This window comes from Amblyraja radiata, chromosome 3 (genome assembly GCF_010909765.2).
Source record: "Amblyraja radiata isolate CabotCenter1 chromosome 3, sAmbRad1.1.pri, whole genome shotgun sequence".
Taxonomy (NCBI): domain Eukaryota; kingdom Metazoa; phylum Chordata; class Chondrichthyes; order Rajiformes; family Rajidae; genus Amblyraja; species Amblyraja radiata.
The window spans coordinates 961809-987833 of NC_045958.1; the positions used below are offsets into that span (position 1 = coordinate 961809).

Here is a 26025-nt window from a genome sequence, read left to right on the forward strand (position 1 = left end):
AAAGGGCTGGAGAGTTTTTCACCCACCTTGACTCTTTGCTGTCTGTTTGTTAGAAAGTGTAGAATCCAATGGCACATGGCTGGGTGGATGCTCATGTCCAACATTTTATTGTAGAGTTTTAAAGCATCTCATGTTCCCTTTTGCCCTCCTAATTTCCATCTTTGTGTACTCTTATACCCCAATACATCTCAAGGGATTTCCTTGATTGTAGTTGTCTATACCTGACATAGGCCTCATTTTTCTTGATGAGAGCCTCAATATCTCATGTCACCCTGGGTTCCTGACGTGTCAGGAACTTCACTTACCCATCTCTCTAACAGGAACGTTCTGGCTCTGAACTCTTGCTCTCTCATGTTTAAAAGTCTCCCATTGTCCATTTACTCCCCCATTCATCTTTTGAAAGTTCCTGTTTAAAACCTTCAGAATTGGCCTTGCCACAATTTAGGACTTTAACTTTTAGACTAGTCCTATCCTTTTCTGTAACAAATTACAGTAAAATCTATTTGAATTATGGTCCTTGTCAATAGACAATAGGTGCAGGAGTAGGCCATTGGGCTGTTCGAGCCAGCACCGCCATTCAATGTGATCATGGCTGATCATGTCCCAATGTGATCATTGTCACCTGCCATGCTTTATTTTGCAAAGGTGGTTGAGTTTTGCTTCTTCTCGAGCAGGACTATCTGCACATTGATTGAGAAAATGTTCCTGAGCACAAGGAACAACCTGAGCACTTGCAGTACCAGTCAATATTTGGATTTAAAAAAATCCCACACATTTACAACCCTATTATTCTTGCAGCTATCTGGGATTATCCTACATATTTCCTACTCTAATTCCCGCTGACCATTGAGGGGGCCTGCAGTTCAATCCCATCACTGGATAACCTCCCCCCCCACCAGGAATATCTTCTCTAAGTCCTGTTATCCTCTCTAAGTATTGTCTATCCTCTCTAGGTATAATTGTAATTATTGTAGCAGTTGAAAAGATGTAACATAGAATAATATTCTGAAAACGGTGCATAAGCAGAAGGGAAATGGGTGGACAGGGCAGGTCAAGTTGAGACAACATACATGTTTCCTTGCTTCTTCAGTACTAGTATACAGTATAAAAGCCAGCCATTATTGAAGCCACATCATTATTGAAGGCTTCAGAGAGGATCCCAAAAAGATTTATGAGAATGGTTCTTGGATACAGGGCTATGGTTACACGGAGATATTAGAGAGGTCTGGACTGTGCTTTTTTGGAGATTTGATAGAAATATATAAAATGCCGAGGAATCTGGACAAGATTAATAGTGGCAAACTGTTCCCATTGGTGGAGGAGTTAAAGACTGGAAATCACAGTATAAAACAAAGGAGAAGAGAATGAATAGTGACAAGAGAAAACCATTTTTATGTGCTGTATGATTGCCTACAGATATGGTGGATAAAGTGGCTTTCAAGAGAGAATTTACAAGACTATGGAAACGGGACAGTGATAGAATTAGAATGTTCCTCTTGCACAATGCTCTAGAGGACGTAATGGGCGAACTGGCCTCTTGTGTTCAATGATTCCATGTTGAGCAAACAATGAAGGGACATTGAGGGATAACCAGGCAAGGATAAAAGAGGGAATTTGTGCTTGAAGTCTGAATGTAGACGAGGTACTAAACAAGTACTTTGCATCTGTTTTCACCAAGAAAAAGGACATTAGAATAGTGTGGAGATTAGTGTGGCGAATAATAATATGCGAGGGCAGTTTGAGATTAAGGAGGAGGAATTGAAGAGCATTAAAGTGGATAAATCTCCAGGACCTGATGAGATTTATCCCAGGTTGTTGATAGAGGCAAGGGGAATTTGTGGGAGCCTTTGCATCTTCAGTAGCCACATGCAAGGTTCTATTGTCTATTGTTCCAGAGGACTGGAGAGTAGCTAATGTTGTTCCTTTATGCAAGAAGAGAAGGAGAGAATTCAAGGAATTATAGTCCAGTGAATCACCTGTCAGTGGTGGGGAAACTATTGGATAGGATTTTTTGCAATAGGATTTACCCCCATTTGGAAGCGAATGGGTTAATTTGGGTCAGTCAGCATGGCGTTATATACGGCAGGTCATGTTTTACTAACTTGATCAAGTTTTTTGAGGAGATGACGAAGGTGAACAATGATGCTAGAGTGGTGGATGTTATCTACATAGATTTTAGAAAGGCATTTGATAAAATCCCCCATAGTAGGCTGATCCAGAAGATTAAGATGCAAGGGATTAATAGTGACTTGGTCGTATGGATTCGGAACTGGCTTACTGATAGAAGACAGAGGGTTGTGGTGTAAGGGCAATATTATGGCTGGAGGTCTATGGCCAGTGGATCTGTGTTTGTGATATATCTTGGATGTAAATGTAGAGTAGTTGGTTAATAACTCCAAGATTGCTGGGAATGCAGTCTGTGACGAAGGCTGTCATAGTACACAGCAGGATTTTGATCAGCTATAGAAATGAACAGAGAAATGGCAGATGGAGTTCAATTTGAGCAAGTGTGAGGTTTTGCACTTTGGGAGGTCAAATGTGAGGTGATAAAATACAATAAAAAAGTACATTAGCTGTTAGTTGAGAAATATTGCTTACACAAAATGTTTGTATTTAGCTCTAGCTTTATTGTTAAACTTGGGACTGAGTAGCACCAAAGCTTATAAACGCTCTGTGCATGTATTTAATTTCAAATCGCACAAAAAAAGCTATTTAGCATATTTCTAGATTGATAAGCAACCATTGGTAAATTGGCTGACATGCACATTTCTGCACTGAATTCACCTTGTCATATTTGACATTTGGTCATCGTTAGATGCGCATCTAATTATAATTTTCGGGTTGTTATTTCTTCATTTACAGAAATTGTCTGTCAAAGGTGCGACCTTTGCCTTATACATAGCTCAAAACACAGAGCAAATCTTGCAGCAAGCCTGCAAGGATTTGTGAATTATAGGGCCTCTGCTTAGCCATCAATATTCTGGTCTAGCTCGTTTTTTTTTCATTTCTCCACTTGTGTACAAGCACCACTGAAGGTGGTTGTAATTTTATGTTTTGTTTAGTTTTGTTCATTTTATTATTGTCACAAGATACTATGATCACTGAGCCAGACCTGACGTTGGGATGGGCATACCGGATTCCTTTTGCCGCACATGGTTCGTTGGGATTCAATGGAAGAACCAAAGTGTACGATTCTGATCATGATGTTATTTGATAATGTGCTTGGTTGTGAGCAAATAGCATTGAATGACATGAATGACATGTGTAGGATGATATTGTGTTGGAAGTCATTGCAGATGCTGGTTTAAACCGAAGATAGACACGAAAAGCTGGAGTTAAGGGCCTGTCCCACTTGGGCATTATTTACGCGACATCATTTACGCGTCACGACATAGTTTACGCGCAGGTGACGCGCCCGCGTCGTGACGCGCAGGTGACGCGCCCGTGGCATGCATTACGCGTGCGTGGTGAGACGTGGTGGCGTAAGCAGTGACGCGCGGTGCCCCAGGATTTTGGGATTCACAAAATCTTTGCGCGCCGCCTGCGTGACGCGCGAATGACGCCCAAGTGGGACTGGCTCTTAACTCAGTGGGACAGGCAGCATCTCTGGAGAAAAGGAATAGGTGATGTTTCGGGTGGGTCTAGACCAGAAAGGTCACCTATTCTTTTTCTCCAGAGATGCTGTCTGACCCGCTGAATTACTCCAGCTTTTTGTGTCTATCTGTAGGCTGATATTTTCAGTTATTTGGCTTTATAAAATTGTTTATTTTAGAATGCATGTAATTAAACATTGTTAATCATAATGATGAAAACAAGGCTGCCAAACCTTATATTAACGCAAATAACATTACACTTTGTTCATCTCAAATTTCTGAGATTATAATCACAGGAATAAAATTACGTGCTCTAAAGCTTGCATTCCGTGCTTGCATCATACAAATTGAAATTCATTTTCAAGATGTCCAAAGATTACAAGAAAGGCAGAAAGAATTCCTTGGCATGCATTTGAGGTTTTGAAAGGCATATGCATCCTGATGTCATTGAAAAGGGCAGCTGACTAGTTACAAGCATCTGAGGAAAGAACTGCAGATGCTGGTTTAAATCCAAGGTGGACACAAAATGCTGGAGTAACTCAGCGGGACAGGCAGCATCCTTAGAGAGAAGGAATGGGTGACGTTTCAGGTCGAGACCCTTCTTTAGACTGATGTCAGGTGAGTGAGTGGTACAGAGATAAAATGTGGTCGGAGACTGGTGGAAGAAATGGGAAAGGGGAGGGGATGGAGAGAAAGGGAAAGCCAGTTAGAGAACGTTCATACTGTTGGGGTGCAGGCTACCCAAGCAAAATATTGCTGTTCCTCCAAGTTGCTCTGTGCCGCACTCTGACAATGGAGGAGGCCCAGGACTGTAAAGTCCGATTGGGAATGGGAGGGGGAGTTAAAGTGCTGAGCAACCGGGAGATCAGGTAGGTTTAGTTACAAACACCTGTTGTATTCATTAATATTTTAGTCTTTTATCGAATAATATTAAGTAAATATAGTTTTATCAGTCTTGTTTTGAAAAATTATCTTGGCTGAATTTAATTTTCTGTTACTTCAAAGAGGTAACATTAAAAGTCCACAGTGAATTTAGTCAACTAATGACTAAAAATAGAATACTTAATCTTATGGGTCAGTCTTTTCCCTGAAGAAGGAATATAAAAAAATGGTTCAAGCTTTGGAACTGTAGGTGACAAAATTCAGATTAAAATTTGATATGAAAGAAACAGCACACTTAAGTCTCCGTTTTATAATCGACTTACAAGGTTATTTAGTTCATCTGACTACTTTTTATCTCTGTTTGCTTTATTGTTACCTTCTCCCAGCTAACAATGATTTATTCTACATTTTCACACCTTACTCTTCCTTACCTCCCTCCCCCCTGTCATCAGTCTGAAGAAGGGTCTCGACCCGAAACGCCACCCATTCCTTCTCTCCAGAGATGCTGCCTGTCCTGCTGAGTTACGCCAACTTTTTGTGTCTATCCAGGAATATATTAATTGCTTCTAACAACTTTGAAATGCCTTAAAAAAAAATGTCTGGCTTCTAGCCAATTTAAAGGCATTTAACAGTGACCACAGTTCGATTAGGTTTAAGATAGTTATGGATAGGGACGGAGAGGGTCCACATGTTAAAATGCTCAACTGGGGTATGGCCAACTTTGAGGATATGAGAGAAGGTCTCGCTCAAGTTGGCTGGTGCAGGTTATTTGAGGGGAAAGGAACATCGGCCGAGTGGGATGTTTTTAAATGTGTGCTGACGAAAGCTCAGGATATATACGGCCCCATTAGAGTGAAGGGCAAAGCAGGCAAATGTAAGGAAGCTTGAATGACGAGGGAAATTGAGGCATTGGTCAAAAACAAGAAGGATGCATGGGACAGTTATAGGCAGCTGGGATGAAGTGCATTCCTGGAGGAGTTTCGGGAACTAAGGAGTAAACTGAAAAAGGAGATCAGAAGGGGAAAAAGGGGCCAGGAGATAGCTCTCGCGGGTAGCATCAAGGACAATACCAAAAGATTTTATAAATACATAAGAGGGAAATGGGTAACTAGAGAGAGAGTGGGACCTCTCAGGAATCAAAGCGGACACCTCTGTGTGGAGCCACAGAGATAGGCAAAGTCCTCAATGAGTATTTCGCGTCTGTATTTACCGAAGAGAAAGACAGTAAAATGGAGGAACTTGGGGCAGTCAATGGAAGTGTCTTGAGAGCAGTCAGTGTTACCGTCGAAGAAGGACTGAAGGTACTATCGTGTATGAAGGTAGACAAATCTCCAGGGACTGATCAAATATATCCGAGGACATTGCGGGGAAACTAGAGAGGAAATTGCAGGAGTCCTTAAATACAGGAGACATGGCCGTCCGAAGGGGGGGGTGCGTTGGGTGCGACCGCACCCCCCTTTTTTCCCCCCAGAGTAAGAAAAAAATCTAAGGGGGGAAAAAAATAAATAAATCGGGGGAAAAATCTGTCCCACGGGATAAGGGAGTGCCCATTTCTCCGGGCCCGGGGAGGGGGGGTGCGGTGTCTGCCCGCCCGGTCCAGCGTCTCCATCCGCGGCGTCGGAGCCTCACCAACGACAAGACCGTCCTCCCGGGCGGGAGTGGCTGAATCTGAACCCAGCGGTTGTAACCCCAACACCAGACGCTGCTGTGGTGGGGCCCAAGCCATCTTCCCCCCACGCCACCCCCGCTGGGCCCACGCCATTCCTGCTGGCCCACGCCACCCCCGCTGGGCCCACGCCACTCCTGCTGGCCCACGCCACCCCCGCTGGGCCCACGCCACCCCCGCTGACACCCGCTGGGCCCATGCCACCCCCACTGGGCCCACGCCACCCCCGCTGGGTCCAAGCCACCCCTACTGGACCCAATCCACCCCCGCTGGGCCCACGCCACCCCTGCTGGGCCCACGCCACCCCCGCTGGGCCCAACAATAGCCTAATTGTTAAAGAGTTAAAAGATAGCCTAATCAATAAAGAGCTGAGAAGAGGAATCGGAGCTGCCAAGGAAAGGTACTCTGAGACGTTGAGGAGCAAGTTCTCAGCTAGTGACTCTTCTTCAGTTTGGAAGGGCATGCAAGAAATCACCAGCTATAAGAGGAAAGCCCCCCGCTCTTTGGACAATCGTCAGCTGACGAACTACCTGAATGAGTTTTACTGCAGGTTTGAAAATCAGAAACATAACCCTGGTACCCCCTCCCCAACAAACACAGCCAGACCACAGTCTGCAAAGAATGGACCCTGCACCCTCTCCTTCCCATTCACCACCTCACACCTACTTAAGGCAAGACTCCAGTATGAAAAGAGTGGACCCTCTCCCACCCAACCAACACTTGACACCCAATACTCATTTTTCACCAGTCCCTGCAAAGATGTACTGTCCCTACCTGCTTCAAAGTCTCCACTATTGACCCTGTACCCCAAAAGATAAGGATTACTGGTCTTATTGACTACAGGCTTGTCGCACTGATCTCTGTAGTCATGGAGACCGTTGAAAGGCTTGTGCTGGCCAATCCGAAAAATATCACAATCCCTTTGCTTGACCCTCTGCATTTTGCATATTGGGCCAATAGATCTGTGGATGATGCAGTCAATCTGGGCCTGCACTTCATCCTCCAGCACCTAGACTGCCAGGGGACCTTATGCGATGATTTTGTTTGTTAATTTTAGCTCTGCATTCAACTCCATTGTGCCAGAGCTACTATGCTCCAAACTTTCTGAGTTGACTGTGCCTGAACCCCTCTGTCGGTGGATCACCAGCTTTCTAACTGACAGGAAGCAGCATGTGAGACGGGAAAGCATATCTCGGACCCGCAAACGCTCAGCATAGGAGCACCGCAAGATGCGTACTCTCCCCTCTCCTCTACTTTCGCCACACCAATGACTGCACCTCCACAGACACCTCTGTCAAGCTTCTCAAGTTTGCGGACGACACAACCCTGATTAGACTGATCCAGGATGGGGATCTCCGTACTCTTTTCAATTTGACATCTTTCCTATAACATGGGGCCCAGAACTGAACACAATTTTCTAAATGCGGTCTCACCAACGTCTTATACTACTGCAACATGACCTCACAACTTCTATACTCAATACTGTGACTGATGAAGGCCAAAGTGCCAAAATACGTTTTGACCACCTGATATACCTGCGACTCGACCTTCAAGGAACCATGTAACCGTCAACCATTCCTCTGCCCACCTGGCTAATTGATCCAGATCCTGTTGCAATCTTTCACAACCATCTTCACTATATGCAAAACCACTCACATCTGTATCATTAGCAAACTTGATAATCTTGCCCTGTTCTGTGACGTTTCACAGAGTGCTGGAGTAACTCAGCGGGTCAGGCTGAGTATGGAGGTTGGGAGGTCATGTTGCAGTTGCATAAGAAGGTGGTGAGGCCGCATTCAGAATATTGTACAGTGATGATTTACGAGGATGTTGCCAGCACTAGAGGGCCAGAGCTATAGGGAGAGGTTGAGTAGGCTGGGACTCTATTTCATGGAGCACAGGAGGATGAGGGATGATCTAATTGAGGTGTATAATATCATGATTTGAATAGATATGGTTGAGTCTTTTGCCCAGAGTAGGTGAATCGAGGAGCAGAGGACATAAGTTTAAGGTGAACGGCAAAAGATTTAATAGGAATCTGAGGAGTATGTTTTTCACACAAAGGGTCGTAGGTGTATGGAACAAGCTGCCAGAGGAGGTAGTTGAGGCAGGGACTATCGCAACATTTAAGAAAAAGTTAGACACGTACATGGATAGGACAGGTTCGGAGGGATATGGATAAAACGTGGGCAGGTGGGACTAGTGCAGATGGGACATGCTGGGCCGAAGGGCCTGTTTCCACACTGTATCACTCTATGGCTCTATCTATCTTTCCCTCTCAAACACATTCTCCTGCCTTCTCCCCATTACCTCTGACACCCGTATCAATCAAGAATCTATCAATCTCCTCCAGAAAAATGTCCATTCACTTGACCTCCACAACTGTCTGTGGCAATGAATTCCACAGTTCACCACCCTCTGACTTAAGAAATTCCTGCTCATCTCCTTCCTAAAGGAATGTCCACAATATTCTGAGCATATGCAAGTATTCCAACTTGCCATAATTCCACCATCACTTTCACCGAAATAGAAATGTGGCCACTGGTCTTAGACTCTCCCACTAGTGGAAACATCCTCTCCACGTCCACTCCATCCAGGTTTTTTCCAGGCTGGGACAGACTGCAACAGCTTCACACCATGTCAGAAAGCTCGTGTCCTGTCCTGCATCACCCAAGGCAGCAGAGACATTATATTGAGAGGGCAAGCACCGTAACATAGTAGCTCACGATGGTTTGGGTAACATTCTGGAATGTATGCATGCCACATCATGAATATTACTGAAGAATGGACTTGACCCGAAATATAATCTCCAGAGATGCTGCCTGACTCACTGAGTTACTCCAGCACTCTGTGACATGTCATCTATCAATGTTCTCCAGAGATGCTGCCTGACCTGCTGAGTTACTCCAGCACTCTGTGAAACGTCGCCTATTCATATTCTCCGCAGATGCTGCCTGACCCACTGAGTTACTCCAGCACTTTGTGTCTATTTTCCCTTCACCCATCTGCCCAAGCCCACTCTCCCCGCTCCTTTCCTATGTTCCTTTCCACCCATAAACCTCTCTCTACCTTTAGAATAGAATAGAATAGAATACCTTTATTGTCATTCAGACCTTACGGTCTGAACGAAATTTACATTTCACTCCTCTTTCAAATCTGCTCTACTTATCTACATTCATTTTTCTTCTTAATTTTTTGTCATAGAATGATGCAGTGTGGAAACAGGCCCTTCAGACCAACTTGCCCACACCGACCAACATGTCCCATCTAAACTAGTCCCACTCACATGCGTTTGGCCCATATCCATTTAAATCTGTCCTATCCATGTACGTGTCCAAATGTCTCTTAAACATTAGGATAGTCCCAGCCTTAACTACCTCCTCTGGCAGCTCGTTACATACACCCAGCACCCTTTGTGTGAAAAAGCTACCTCTCAGATTCCTGTTAATTTCTGAAATATTGGTCATAAATTTGGTGCAAAAATGCTCCAAAATAAGGCTCAGAATGCATCAGAGAGCATATAAAACCCCAGAGCTTCCAGGGCCCGCTTAAGGGCCCTGGACCCTGGCATCGAAGGACTTCACGCTTTGCGCTCGTGATGTGCGCAGCGTGCGCACTATTTCACATTAAATTTTTTGTAATCCTGTCATGCCACCCCCCCTTTTTGGAAAGCTTCGTACGGGCCTGGGAGAGGTACCGGAAGACTGGAGGGTGGCAATGTTGTGCCTTTTTTCAAGATGGGCTGCAGGGAAAATGCTGGGAACTATAGGCCGATGAGTTTAACGTCTGTAGTTGGAAAGATACTAGAGAGTATTCTGAGGGATCCAGGCATTTGGATGGGCAAGGGCTAATTGGGGATAGTCAGCATGGTTGAGACCATGTGAGACTGCATTTAGAATATTGTGTTCAGTTCTGGGCACCATGTTATAAAAAAGATATTGTCAAGTTTGAAAGGCTTCAGAAATTATTTACGAGGATGTTGCCAGGACTAGAGGGTGTGAGCTATATGGAGACGTTGAGTAGGCTGGGTCTCTATTCCTTGGAGTGCAGGGGGATGAGGGGTGATCTTATAGAGGTATACAAAATCATAAGAGGAATAGATCGGGTAGATGCACAAAGTCTCTTGCCCATAGTAGGAATCGAGGACCAGAGGACATAGGTTCAAGGTGAAGGGGAAAAGATTTAATAGGAATCCGAGGGTAACCTTTTCACACAAAGGTGGTGGGTGTATGGAACAAGTTGCCAGAGGAGGTAGTTGAGGCTGGGACTATCCCATCGTTTAAGAAACAGTTAGGCAGGTACATGGATAGGACAGGTTTGGAGGGATATGGACCAAGCACAGGCAGGTGGGACTAATGTAGGTGGGATTTTTTGGGCCGGTGTGGGCAAGTTGGGCCGAAGGGCCTGTTTCCACACTGTATCACTCTATTACTCTAAAAGTGTCTATCTTCGGTTTAAAACAGCATCTGCAGTTCCTTCCTACATATGTTCAAGTTAACTTTGACTTGCATTTTGCTATGTCTTTTAGATTACATACAGGAATACTTTTCCGGTTATCCAGCAGAGATGACGCCAAGTCTTACTGTTGTACTTGTAATTAGATACTGGGCACCAATGAAAGATAAACACCATATTATAGGATTCATGGAATCGACTCTGGAGAGAAACTTAATGTGAGAGAACTTATTACAACCTGAACTTTTTAACAGGAAGTCATGTTGGAGCGATTTAATTAAGCAAAATGTCAAGGAAACAAAACATATTGGAATGGATAACCAGGGAGATGGAATGTTTTTATTTAGATAAATCGTAGTGAAGTAGTCAAACTTGCTGGTGAAGTAGACAAACTTGCATGGTAAAGTGGCATATTATGGTTATTGAAGATGGAAGCCTCAATTTCTATTTCGGTGAAAGTGATGGTGGAATTATGGCAAGTTGGAATACTTGCATATGCTCAGAATATTGTGGATAGAACTGTTGTTGCTGCAGTGTGATTATCTCTTTGACCATTTATGCGAGGAAACTTATTCAGATGAGAGGCAACAAAGTACTGCCCGGAGAAATAATAAAGATAGAACATGCTGAAAACATTGTGCAGATTAGGCAGAATCAATGCAAAGAGGAAAGGAGGTAACATTACAGGTTGAAGACCCTTCATCCAATTTTTAACTACGCAGAGATTTAGTTTGACAGTGGCAAAGAGTATGCCGAGAGCTACCCAGAAAGGTTGAAATTAAGAAGAAGTGAGGCATTGGTTAGATTTGAAAATGAAGATGACATTTTATTTGCATTGTACTTGCAATACTCAGAGCCATTATAGGTTATCAAGTACAGGGCTGATAGATTATTAGGTAGGAAGTGACAACAGAGAATGTGATTGTCTTAAATGTACAGTGCAGAGAATGCAAGAAGGGAGGTCTTAATTCAATTTAATTATTCATTATACAGATTACAAAGACATGAATGAATGCAGGTTTCACCAGCTGATGGGCTGAGGCAGTTATATCCGGGTGACATTAAGAAGGTTGAAATAGGCAATTGTAGTGATCGCTGGATATATTGACAAATTCTTACTTGGAGAGCAAATATGACAATGAAGACTCTAAACAGCAGTTTTCTGCCTTAAGCGATAGTCAGGAAGCAGGTTGGAATCCATGTAGGGGGAGCAGAGTTTGTGGTGGGGACGAAAGACCGTACACTTGTTTTTTACAATATTAACGAAACAAATTTATGGATGCTAGACAAGCTGAAGGTTGAAGCCCATTAAATATTTGTAGATAGACATAAAAAGCTGGAGTAACACAGTGGGACAGGCAGCATCTCTCGAGAGAAGGAATGGGTGATGTTTCAGGTCGAGACCCTTCTTCGGAACTGACTGAGCATAGTAAGAAAATGGACTGTACAATTGGAAACAAAGGGTGTAGGGAACTGAGGGGAAGTGTTCTGTGGGAAATCCCTAGGATTCAGAATGGGACCAGTCAATGTATAAAAGAGATTTTGAGGTATATGTGAAAATGGCAGGTCAAGCTGAGAAAATGATTAAAAGCATGAACAATCCTGGAATTTATAAATTGAGACATAGGATATCTTTATAAAACACTGATTTGGTCACAATCAAGGAAAAAAATAGTCATTTTTGGTGTCAAGCAATCCAAGGTGCCACGTTCTATGAAAGGGAAATTAAGTCTGACATATTTGTCAGAGTTTTGAGGATATAACAAGCAGAATCAATAAAAGATCTTGAATTGAAGACAACTAAGATTCAAGTTCTTTTGCCCTGCAGTTTATTGGAAATAACCTCCTATAACCATATAACCATATAACAATTACAGCACGGAAACAGGCCATCTCGACCCTTCTAGTCCGTGCCGAACACGTATTCTCCCCTAGTCCCATATACCTGCGCTCAGACCATAACCCTCCATTCCTTTCCCGTCCATATAACTATCCAATTTATTTTTAAATGATAAAAACAAACCTGCCTCCACCACCTTCACTGGAAGCTCATTCCACACAGCCACCACTCTCTGAGTAAAGAAGTTCCCCCTCATGTTACCCCTAAACTTCTGTCCCTTAATTCTCAAGTCATGTCCCCTTGTTTGAATCTTCCCTACTCTCAGTGGGAAAAGTTTATCCACGTCAACTCTGTCTATCCCTCTCATCATTTTAAAGACCTCTATCAAGTCCCCCCTTAACCTTCTGCGCTCCAAAGAATAAAGCCCTAACTTGTTCAACCTCTCTCTGTAACTTAGTTGCTGAAACCCAGGCAACATTCTAGTAAATCTACTCTGTACTCTCTCTATTTTGTTGACATCCTTCATATAATTAGGCGACCAAAATTGTACCCCATACTCCAGAATTGGCCTCACCAATGCCTTGTACAATTTTAACATTACATCCCAACTTCTATACTCAATGCTCTGATTTATAAAGGCCAGCACACCAAAAGCTTTCTTTACCACCCTATAACCATATAACCATATAACAATTACAGCACGGAAACAGGCCATCTCGACCCTTCTAGTCCGTGCCGAACACATAATCTCCCCTAGTCCCATATACCTGCGCTCAGACCATAACCCTCCATTCCTTTCCCATCCATATAATTATCCAATTTTACATGAGATTCCATTTTCAGGGAACTGTGCACAGTTATTCCCAGATCCCTCTGTTCACCTGCATTCTTCAATTCCCTACCATTTACCATGTACGTCCTATTTTGATTTGTCCTGCCAAGATGTAGCACCTCACACTTATCAGCATTAAACTCCATCTGCCATCTTTCAGTCCACTCTTCCAACTGGCATAAATCTCTCTGTAGACTTTGAAAATCTACTTCATTATCCACAACGCCACCTATCTTAGTATCATCTGCATACTTACTAATCCAATTTACCACACCATCATCCAGATCATTGATGTACATGACAAACAACAGTGGACCCAACACAGATCCCTGTGGCACCCCACTAGTCCCTGGCCTCCAACCTGACAAACAACCATCCACCATTACTCTCTGGCATCTCCCATTCAGCCACTGTTGAATCCATCTTGCTACTCCACCATTAATACCCAACCATTGAACCTTCTTAACCAACCTTCCATGAGGAACCTTGTCAAAGGCCTTACTGAAGTCCATATATACAACATCCACTGCTTTACCCTCATCAATTTCCCGAGTAACCTCTTCAAAAAATTCAAGATTAGTCAAACATGACCTTCCAGGCACAAATCCATGTTGACTGTTCCTAATCAGACCCTGTTTATCCAGATGCTTATATATATTATCTCTAAGTATCCTTTCCATTAATTTGCCCACCACTGACGTCAAACTAATAGGTCTATAATTGCTAGGTTTACTCTTAGACCCCTTTTTAAACAATGGAACAACATGCGCAGTACGCCAATCCTCCTATGTGAAGACTGATTATCGAATATAAGATAAAGTGTTGGAATAAAAGGATCGCTTCCAGATTGGAAAGACGTAACTAGTGTAGTGCCCCAAGTTCAGTCCTTGACTCTCAATTATTTATTCGCTTTAGAAATTATACACTTTAGAAAATAATTGAAGGCTATGTAGAGGTTGCAGAAGAGATTTGCTTAAGTACAGCATACAGCACTTGTTCATGCTTTCCTAGATGCCCCATTCCATTTGCCCATATTTAGTCAATTTCCCTCTCAGCCTTTCCTTTCCATGCATTTGTCCAAATGTCTTTTAAATGTTGCTATTGAACCTGCCGCAACTCCTTCCTCTGGCAGCTCGTTCCATATGCTCACCGCCCTCTGAGTGAAAAGGTTATCCCTCAGGTTCCTATTAAACCTTTGCTCTCTCACCTTAAACTTATGTCCTCTAATTCTTGATTCCCTTATCCTGGAAAAAAGAATCTGTGCATTCAATCTATTTATTCCTCTCATGATTATTTACACTTCTACAAGAATAACCCTCAGCCTCATGTGCTCCAAAGAATTGATTCATAGCATGCACAATTTCTCCCTATAGCTCAGGTCCATGAGGCTGGGCAACATCCTCACAAATCTTCTCTGCATTCTTTCCACATTAATGGCATCATTCACCAAATGTTAATGGCACCAAAACTGAACACAATACTCCAAGTGTACCTTCACCAACATCTTGTAGTAACTGTAATATAACACCCCAAACTCTCTATCTAATTCCTTGACCGATGAAGTCCAGCATGCTGAAAGCCTTCTTCACCACCCTATTTACAAGTGACAACACTTTCAATGACCAGAGGGATGAAGGATATTTGTTATGTGAATAGTCTGGAAAAACTGGAATTGTTCTTGAGGTTGCAGCGAGATCTGATAAAGATATTTAAAATCATGAGCAGAAAGAAATAAGTTATTTCCAACTGGCAGAAAAATGAAGAATTACAGAACATAGAAGGCAGGTGATTGGCACAGAATCAAAACTAACAGGGAGATTCTGTTTTATGTCGTGAGTGGATTAGGGTTTGGATGTTGGAGCAACTCATCAGGCCCGACAGCATCTCTGGAGAACATGGAGAGGTGATGTTTTGGCTTGGGACCCTGAATAATTAATACAATCAGCTTCTTTAGGTATGTGAAGAGGAAAAAAATAGTTAACACCAATGTTGGGCCATTGAAGACTGAAAAAGTTGAATTTATTATGGGGAACAAGGAAATGGCAGATGGGTTGAACAGATGCTGTAGATCCGTCTTCACTAAGGAGGACACAAACAATCTTCCTGGTGTACTAGTGGCCAAAGGATCTAGGGTGACAGAGAAACTGAAGGAAATGAACATTAGGCAGGAAATGGTGTTGGGTAGACTGAAGACTGATAAATTCCCAGGGACTGATGGTCTGCATCCCAGGGTACTTAAGGAGGTGGCTCTAGAAATTGTGGACGTATTGGTGATCATTTTCCAATGTTTTATAGATTCAGGATCAGTTCCTGTGGATTGGAGGGTAGCTAATGTTATCCCACTTTTTAATAAAGGCAGGAATTATAGACCAGTTAGCCTGACATCTGTGGTGGGGAACAAGCTAGAGTCAATTATAAAAGATGAAATAGCGGCACATTTGGATAGCAGCATGGATTTATGAAGGGGAAATCATGCTTGACTATTCTTCTGGAATTTTTTGAGGATGTAATTAGGAAAATGGACAAGGGAGAGCCAGTGGATGTAGTGTACCTGGACTTTCAGAAAGCATTTGTTAAGGTCCCACATAGGAGATTAGTGGGCAAAATTAGAGCACATGGTATTAGGGGTAGGGTCCTGGCATGGATAGAAAATTGGTTGGCAGACAGGAAACAAAGAGTAGGGATTCTGTGACGAGTAGGGTACCGCAAGGCTCGGTGCTGGGACCGCAGCTATTTACAATATACATCAATGATCTAGATGAAGTAACATTAGCAAATTTGCAGATGACACAAAGCTGGGTGGCAGTGTGAACTGTGAAGAGGATGTTATGAAGATACAGGGTGACTTGGACAGGTTGGGTGAGTGGGCAGATGCATGGCAGATGCAGTTTAATGTGAATACATGTGAGGTTATCCACTTTGGTGTCAAAAACAGGAAGGCAGATTATTATCTAATTGGTGTCAAGTTGGGAAAAGAGGAAGTACAACGGGATCTGGGGGGGGAGGAGGGGTCCTTGTTCATCAGTCACTGAAAGTAAGCATGCAGGTATAGCAGGCAGTGAAGAAAGTGAAGGGCATGTTGGCCTTCATAACAAGAGGAGTTGAGTATAAGAGCAAAGAGGTCCTTCTGCAGTTGTACAGGGCCCTAGTGAGACCACACCTGGAGTATTGCGTGCAGTTTTGGTCTCCAAATTTGAGGACGGACATTCTTGCTATTGAGGGAGTACAGCGTAGGTTTACCAGGTTAATTCCCGGGATGGCGGGACTGTCATTTGTTGATGGAATGGAACGGCTGGGCTTGTATACTTTCGAATTTAGAAAGTGAGAGGGGACCATGTTGAAACATATAAGATTGTTAAGGGTTTGGACATGCTAGAGGCAGGAAACATGTTCCCGATGTTGGGGGAATCCAGAACCAGGGGGCCACAGTTTAAGAATAAGGGGTAAGCCATTTAGAAAGTTGATGAGGAAAGACTTTTTCACACAGAGAGTTGTGAGTCTGTGGAATTCTCTGCCTCACAAGGCAGTGGAGGCCAGTTCTCTGGATGCTTTCAAGAGAGAGCTAGATAGGGCTCTTAAAAATAGCAGTCAGGGGATATGGGGAGAAGGCAGGAATGGGGTACTGATTATAGATGATCAGCCATGATCATATTGAAAGGTGGTGCTGGCTCGAAGGGACGAATTACCTATTCCTGCACCTATTGTCTATAGAGAGCAGGATAAGATACACCAGGGAAAATGGGACTATCTGAATTGCTCTTGTATACACGTGATATGGAGTAGACAGCAGAATGGACCCTTTTCGCTTGGCCGTTCAGATAGAGGGTTACAGTTATCACCTTGAATGCTTATGGTGGAACAGATTTTTCATGGCTTTCTTACCAATGACAGTGCATTAGAGAATGCACAGGAATTGCAAACTCCAGCTTTAATACAGCTTGATTGTCAAGAGAGAATACAGTGGATGTGATTATATAGTGGACATCTTATTTGTGGATCATTAACATAGGAAAACTGTAAACTCTGAAATACCCATTGTAAGAGCAATGCAATCAGACGTTCCATAAAATTGATTGGCAACCTGGTTCATATATTTTCCACTGATTCAAGGAAGTGGGTCGCATTGGCCATGGTTAGTTTGACATGGGTTACAAGTCTTCCAATACTCATATTGTTGTGAATTGCAGCCTTTCGAGATAGGTTTTGCTCTTCAAATTGGAACCGCAAGACCTCTCTAAATTTACTGGTGTCAAATAGTTTGCCATTTCAGAATTATTGGTCCAGAACTTGCTGTAGTTGGTGAAAAAATGCACCCATTATTTGCATGACTGCCGAAGGTACACAAAAATGCTGGAGAAACTCAGCGGGTGCAGCAGCAACTATGGAGCGAAGGAAATAGGCAACGTTTCGGGCCGAAACCGTTCTTCAGACTGACTGCCGTTGTCCATGTTACTTCCAGGAACTTTTGAAGCATATTGGAGATCAAATGGTGTAGTGCCCTCTACAGGGCGTCCAGGATTTGAGTGAACAAACTAGCGAAGTATTGCCTTCAAATTGGATCATATATTGTCCTGTTTCTGTTATTTAATTACAATTACAAGTGATTTAATTACAATGAAAAATATCAACTGGTGCATATAACGAATTGCATGAGGTTTGAAATTTTATTTCTGCAATCTCCTTGCATCTAATATATTGCATGGACTATTCTGGTATTCTGGCTTTCAATGCTTGTCTAGAATTAACTTATCTGGTTTTTATTGATGAATATTTACACCATCTTGTTGGTAGGCAGGCCTCTCATGCAGAAACATAATTGTACTCTACCTTTTAAGATGTTGTATCATTAATTGTTGTGCCAGTTATGTGAGTTCCCCCACCCCCCAACACATAACATATCACATTTTAACAATTATTACTGAACCGTACAGACAGAATTTGGAATTTAAGGTTTAGAATTTAATGTCAATTTGGAAATTTAAATAAGCAGCGTGAAAGAAAGATTGAATCGACAGAAAGAACAACATCACAGGAAGGAAAATTAAGAAAATAAAATCAAAAATTATCTCTGGCATTAATTAGAAGTTAGAGGATATGACCTAGTGAATTTGTAAGCGTGGATTTTTCTATTGTGAAGGCGAGATTAGTTGGCATCATGTTTTTGAAAGGTTGCTGATGATAAAATGGACTGCTCCAAATTTTCTATGGTAGATTTAGTCCATATCTCCCAACCAAGCACAGGTGCTTCATATGGATGTGGAATAATGGCACCTTTGGACAGTGACTTAATTTATTTTGTAGCTATCCATGTATCTTCACTTCTATTAATGTGTAATTAACTGAACACATTAAGCCTCGCAGTTATTTTTTGTGAATTTGAGTCTGTTGTAAATTATCATTAGGTAATATTTCTTATGTGTTGCTTATGTGTTGTCTTCTTACTGTTGGCACTTCAGGATGATATGAGAGCTTGTGTTTTTGATAACATTTCTTTAAGCAGGCAGGCACATTTATGTTTTGCTGTTTGTTTTGACAAGTAACATGTTGGTCCCTGATGATTAGATGATATGGCTCTTCAATATGACCCTTCAAGTACCACTGTTACTTACAATGTAATTTTGAGTTAAGCCTGTGACATTAAAAAAGTTTGTTTTTTGCAGTTTTTTTATAAACTGTCAAAAAAGATGGAACCTTTGGACACTTTGACATTCCCTGCAGTTTTACAACTTATTTAGTTCGTGTGGTTTGGCTATAGGACAGTATGTATAAAATAGAATGCTTTACGTGACTTAACTTATTTTTTCTTTGCTACTTTTCAGTTGCTCAAAGGAAGGATTAAACTAGATAATAAATGTGTGTTCTACGTACACTAACTTTTTTAATTATGTGATCTCAATATGTTGCAGAACATTGATAGAATATTTTCAAACTGATATGGTGAATCATTAATAAAAGTGTTTTTTTTTTTGCAGTGTATTTTGGGACCTTTACTGTGCAGCACCTGAAAGAAGAGAAACTTGTGAACATTCGAGTGAAGCAAAAGCCTTTCACGATTATGTAAGTCAAGTGTGGGAGCACTTTTGTGATGACTATTTCATTTCATATCATGTTCTTGAAGTTTGTTGGCTTGATCCAATTGCGTAATAATAATAATAATTTAGTTCATTTTTTAATGTAGCAGAGTTGGAGACAAATTTCTACTTGCGTTAAAAGATTTTGCCAGCTCAGTGGAGGTCTCTAGTGGACTGTAACAAGGCTCTGAGTTGCAATTATAATGTTAGAGGTGTTGCAAAAGAAATAACTCTCCAAACAAAACGGACAAAATATTTTTTTGTATAATGTTTTAGTTCTGAAAAAAATGTTTAAAAGTAATTAACACCATTCTTTAAACTAAACTGGACTTTTTGTGATGTATTTGGAATGCATCCATCATTCAAGCCCTTCTTTATGCATTGTTGTGCAACTGTGATCATCTTGCTACATGGTGCATCCCTTCCTATTCCCCCATAGTTGCAGTGCCTCTTGCTATTATATATTTATATGTGTTCGATGGGCAGAATGCAAGTATCCCCATGACTTTAACCAATGCTACTTTGTGGATTCACAGGGTGTACAGTTAACAGAAATCTAAATGGACTGTCTCTTTCAATTTTATTATTTTATATCTCTCTATCCCCCTTCATAAATCTTTGAAGTACTTTCTCTCTTGAAGTATGTCAGTTTTAGTTATCATTGGAGCCTAGTGCAGGTAAGAGAAGTGCAAGTGTGCTTTAGAGATTTGCTTTTTATAAACCACAGGGTTACATTGTGTATTTTATTTGTAGCATTAGGAAAATAAAAATGCTGACATAATGAATATATTTTCTGCAATTTAATATTACGAAAATATCACAGTGCAGTTGTGTCGGTCACTGAATTTATTGAGAATGTGGGTTGATAGCTATACATATTATGGACATTCAAAACAGTATTTAGAATTTAACTGTGATACTATTGGTATCACAATGAAATGGGGATATGTGCAATGTGCAAATAAATATTCATTCAAGCTTTACATTTTGCTATTTCCTGTGATGTGCTAATGTACAGGCTGCTTGTGGCTCATGCTAGTTATCTCTTTTTCTTATTTAATTTAGAAATACAAGAGTTGGAATTGGTTCTGTGAATTAATGGTGTTAATTCAATCATAAACTATTTCTGCACTTTTAGTGAACTACTAAACAAATTACCGTGCAATTTGATCTTCCCTGAATTTTCTATTTTTGCTCTGTACAGAAGAGTTTGTTTTCAAATGTGCTTTGGAATTTGATGCCAAATTAACCATTGTTGCAAATTTAGCACAGACACCTTTTCTCAGATTATTTGGCTTACAGGTATTGCATTTGTTTCACTTTCTGTCCACACCTTGAATACTTTTTACTCTTGCACTGATGTTAAAGCAAGGCAGTTTGCAAGTAGAAGTTATATTATTTATTAAAGGTGGAATTTGAAAATTGCTTTAAATTTGGAAGTCATTGGGATATTTTATTTGGAAATTGAAAATTAAACATTTGTTCTATCACTGTTCCTCGTAGTTTTCATTTATGAATATTTTGAGAACTAAAGAATGCAATATTAATATTTAGCTAAAATAGCTATGTTGTGGTGATATGAAAGTCTGTTTAGAATTCTACCGTATTGGACTGCACATGACTGCTGTTTGTCTTGTTACCTCTTTTCCTTCAGTCTTGATTATTGTTTTAGAAATGGCTTTCACAAAACAATTGAGTACAGGTTGTCCATTTTCTTTGTATTCTTTAATGGAATACATTATCATGATCTGGAACTATGATGGGGAATCTTTTTATAACTGCTTACACAATTCTAGATTTCCTTTTGGGTATTTTGTCATTATCTCCGATCAACCAGTCAAGACGTCATCTTGAATAGTGAATAGTACAATATAACCATGCCTTATTGCAATAATAGAGGACCTTGGTGTGACAGCTCCTTGAATATTTTGTACAGATCTGCTCTCTCTGTCCAAATGGTTGATTTATGATTGATAGGCTGCAATGAATGCTCATCAGAATGATTCTTGGGATGGAGGAATTGTCCTTAGAAGATATATTCTCTAGAATGTTGAAGATAGAGGCTATCTTGTTGAAATATCAAAAACCTTACACGACTTGTCAGAAAGATGCAGGGATGCTGATTTCCTTGCATGAGTGTTGGAGGATTAAGAGATTGGCCATTTAGGACTGAGGCAAGAAGGAATTTCTTCATGAAGGGAAGTGTATATTCAAGGAAGCAATTGATAGATTTTTGAATATTCAGAAATCGAGATATAGAATTACCACAGAAGAATGTGCCGATCAGCAAAGGTCTTATTGAATGGCAGAGCAAGCACGGGAGGCTAAATGGTTTATTCCTTCTATTTCTCTGCTCTTATTATTTGATTGACAGGTTTTTTTTAGCCATTGCCATCCTGTGATCTTTAGATTGGATTTCCTTTTCTATTCTTGCTCTGACCTAGTGTCTTGTATGAAAGGCAGTAAAACATCTAGCTCAAAGTGACCCTTTATTGATGATTACTCAACTAAAGGAAACAATTCATTCCCCTCTCATAATTACCATTTCCCATCTTTGGAATAATTTCTTGAATTGCTAAATGTTTATTTTAATGATAGTACTATTTTTCATTTAATACCAACAATGAGGTAGATGGGATGAGAAGACCACATTCTATCTAAAGAGAGGACCCTTCAGTTCTTCCCAGTTGTTGTCAGGCAACTGAATGAGCTGGTGTGGTCCTCACCTCCCATCTACCTTATTGGAGACATTTTAACTATTTTTAATTGGACTTTATATGTTATATCTTGCACTGAATGTTGTAGCCTTTATTCTTTATCTGGGCACTGTGGACGGCTTGATTATATTCATATGTGGTCTTTTCTCTGACTAGATAGCACACAAAAAAAGATTTTCACTGCATATGTGAAGATAATTAACCAAACTAATCTCAATGAGATATCTTAGAAAGATGGTAACATAGAATAAGACCAATCTATTATTCGTGTCCACTTGGGTTAATAAAGGGATACCCAATCAATACCCACCTTTTTATCCTAACTCCATAGCCCTACAGGTTACTGCTCTGTAAGTGCAGTCATTGTGATGAGGGTTTCTTCTTCTAACCTTTCACGCAGTAAGTTACAGACTCCTATCACCCTATGAAAGGGAAATCATGTTTTACAAATTTGCTGGAGATAAAGCATACAGTCAATAAAAGTGAGTGTCGATACAATGTGTTTGGATTTCCAGAAAGCATTCAATAAGGTGACACGTAAAAGGCTAGTTCACATGATAAAAATTGCAAAAATACTAGCCTGCAGTTGCAGCGAGTTATTAAGAAATTAAATATCATATTACTCTTTCTTGCCAGAGAGTTGGACTTTTAAAAATAAAGATGTATTGTCACACTGGTACAAGGTATTATTGAGCCACACCTGGAGTAGTGTGCACAGTTTTGAATCCCTTATTTAGAAAGGATATTACTGTCTTTTGAGAAAGTCCAGAGAAGATTAATTAGGCTAATCCTGGGATGAGAGGTCTGTCTTATCATGAATGTCCTTTATGGTCCTGCTGAGAGAAATTATGTGACATTCCTTATATGCATGGCAGAGGGTGTGGAGGCAAGGTAATCTATTGGAAGTGGAAGAAGAGGCAGATAGTCTGAAAAACAACCAATAGATGGCCAAATTCACCAAGTTCCTCTCAAATGTATGAGTAATGAGTGGAGAGCTGCTAATTCAGTGTAGAATTCCTCACCAAAATACACCACATCTGGTGCCATAGTGACAGTGCATTGTTTTATTTTATGGCTCTTAAGCTAACAGTGACAATCAACTTTCACGACAAAATTGTCAGTGAATTGAGCAGTAAGTTTGCAGATAACACCAACAGTGGTCTAACTGCAGACAGTGAAGAAGGCTATCCCACTGCATTTCGTTGTCTCTGTACTGTACACTGACAATGACAATTAAAGTTGAATCTGAATCTGAATCTGAAAGGATGCAGCAGAATGTAGATCAATTACAGATATGTGAAGAGAAACGACAGATGGATTTTAATCTGGGCAAGTGTGAGGTGTTGCACTTTAGGAGGTTAAATTTAAGGGAAATTTTATAGTTGATTGCAAGATCCTTAGCAGCATTGATATACTGGGGGATCTTGGGATCCAAGTCCATATCTCCATGAAAGTCGCAGCACATGAAGTGGTAAAGCGTCTGTATGTTATTTTGCCTTCATCATAGAAACATAGAAAATAGGTGCAGGAGGAGGCCATTCAGCCCTTCGAGGCAGCACCGCCATTCATTGTGATCATGGCTGATCAGTCAGGGCATTGAGTATAATTTCGGGAAGTGATGTTACAGCTTTATCAAACTTTGGTTTGCTTGCTTTTGGATTATTTTATGCAGTTCTGGTAACCCCATTACAGGAAGTATGTGGATGCTTTGGAGAGGGTGCAGAAGAGATTTACCAGGATGCTGCCTGGATTAGAGGGTATTATCCTGGTGAGGTAGGCCAAACTTAGAATTTCTTTGGAGGCGGAGGGGAGACCTGATAGGTTTATAAAATTATGAGAGGTAGACAGTCAAATCCATTTTTCCGGGGTTGAAATATCAAATTCTAGAGGACTGAATGGCCTAATTCTGCTCCTTAGTCTAATGGAAATGCTCTGCCAGGAGTGGCGGTGAAAGCAGATATAGTAGAGGCATTTAAGAAGCTATAAAATAGGCATGTGATCTGCAGGGATTAGAGGGCATCTCGTCCAGGCAGAAAGGATTATCTTAATTTGGCAACATGTTTGACAAAGACATCACAGGACACAGGACCTGTTCCTGGGCTGCAATGTTCTATGTACCCCGCTTTGTTATGCTAAATTTGGATGGCTAGCCCCATTTGGTTTCTATGCAGTGTTGGTAACAGTATATTGTTGATCAGGCACTCGTAATGTTGAATGTCAAGGAGAAATGGTTAGACTCTTGTTGGTGACTGCCATCAACTAACATTCATGGCATGAATGTTAATTGTCACTCATCTTAAATATCTAGGAATAGGTGCAGGTGTGCAGGCACGGAACTCGCTATCAAAATATGGAGGGGACCGGGGGACACAATTTTTTTGGCGGCCGCGCGCGCATGCGCACACTCACACACACATGCGCAGGCTTCAGAGGCTCAATTCAGCGCTAAATGCAGCTCAACTCTGCCTGCCTCGCCGGGTTAACCTACAGCCCTGCCTGGACTGACGGGATACCAGTGCTGCTTCTCCGCGCTGGCCATATTTCCCGCAAGCCCAGGCAGGTTAACCTGGCGGGACAGGCAGAGTTGAGCTGGGTTTAACGCTGCTTCTCTGCGCTGGCTGTGGGCCTGGGGGTACAGCTCGCGTCTGATTCCCGACCTCTCTGGTCACCCGTGGGGGGGGGGGGGCTCGGGTGGGGACGGGACAGCGCCGGTGAGCCGGGATCGATCCTGGCTGCGGATGAGGCGCAGGTCTGTACCACGTCTCCCTCCTCCAATCACCGCGCTCTCCTCAGTCCCACCCCCGCCCCCCCCACTCCTCCCTCCTCCAATCATCGCGCTGAATCATCATGTCCCACCCCCATTGCCTGCTGACCGACATCTCTCTCGTCCGATCGGCGCCCTCGATCAGCAGTCCCTCCTCCACTGTCTCGCGGAAAGCGGAGATTTTAAAATCCGGATGACAAAAACTTGGTGTGGGGGGATGTCCCCCACCTCTCAAAACATGGGGGGGACGTGTCCCCTCTGGCCCCTCCCCCCGGGTTTTCCGCCCCTGCTGGTGTGGTATATATAGTGATTTGAGGGGTTATGAATGTTGCATAATAATCAGCAATTATTTCTGCTTTTGATGTTGTGGTGTAAAAACCAATGATAAATCTGCTAAAGATGCTTGAGACTGCGACATTCCACGATGAGCTCCTGGATTGCTGGACTGTTGCAACACCTTGAAAGCTTCAATAATACCTAATCTAGTCATAGATGGTCCCTCAGGATTGACTCACATTGACCTGCTGGGGACACCAAGGTGAAGGATGAAGCCAACATGGGATCCCTGCATTGCTTGGCAGGACAGATGGTGGGTAATTGGGAGGTGGTGTTCTTCTTGAGGTTTCATTATGCTGGGCATCTATGTACTCCCACTACATGGATTTAAAAGCTTCGTAATACCATCCTGCATATATCTTCTTCACACTGAGTAATCATAAATCAGGGATTTTAAGTGGGATTTTGATGTTCATGAAGAAGGCTGGAAAAACCTGCACAGGACGGTATGAAAGGGCGTAACAATGTTAGCTGTGTATCCCGATGGATTGAATAGTATGTGAATCATGGAAGTGTGGTGCATTCTGCAGCAGCAGCAGCAGCAGAAGTTGTAGATGTTGTTTTTGGAAAATGGCTTTTGAAGATGTGGTTGGGAACATTGAATTTTATGTGACAATGTACTTGGGCTGTACTACTTCCATTCAACTCCGTGGCTGTTTGTCCCCTCCTGGCTTTTCATCATGTGCCTAGGTGACCTGCACAGCAACCTGTTATTTCAGGTCTCCAAATCAGCACTGGAAAATAATAGAGCCCACCCACTCGTGCATTGGGCCATTTCTTCCTATTTTCATAATGACAACCACATCAGTGATGATAAATTGGATTAGTAAGTATGCAGATGATACTAAGATAGGTGGTGTTGTGGATAA

General features: G+C 41.8%; 1 protein-coding gene across 4 annotated transcripts in view; it reads left to right on the forward strand.

Moving 5' to 3' along the window:
* ssbp2 (single stranded DNA binding protein 2) overlaps positions 1-26025 on the forward strand; it is a 352688-nt gene that overhangs the window by 100893 nt on the left and 225770 nt on the right. For all 4 annotated transcript variants that reach the window (XM_033017226.1, XM_033017227.1, XM_033017228.1 and 1 more), the window contains exon 4: positions 19241-19325. In XM_033017226.1, coding sequence (XP_032873117.1) covers positions 19241-19325 — 85 coding nt within the window. The remainder of the gene's footprint in view (positions 1-19240; positions 19326-26025) is intronic.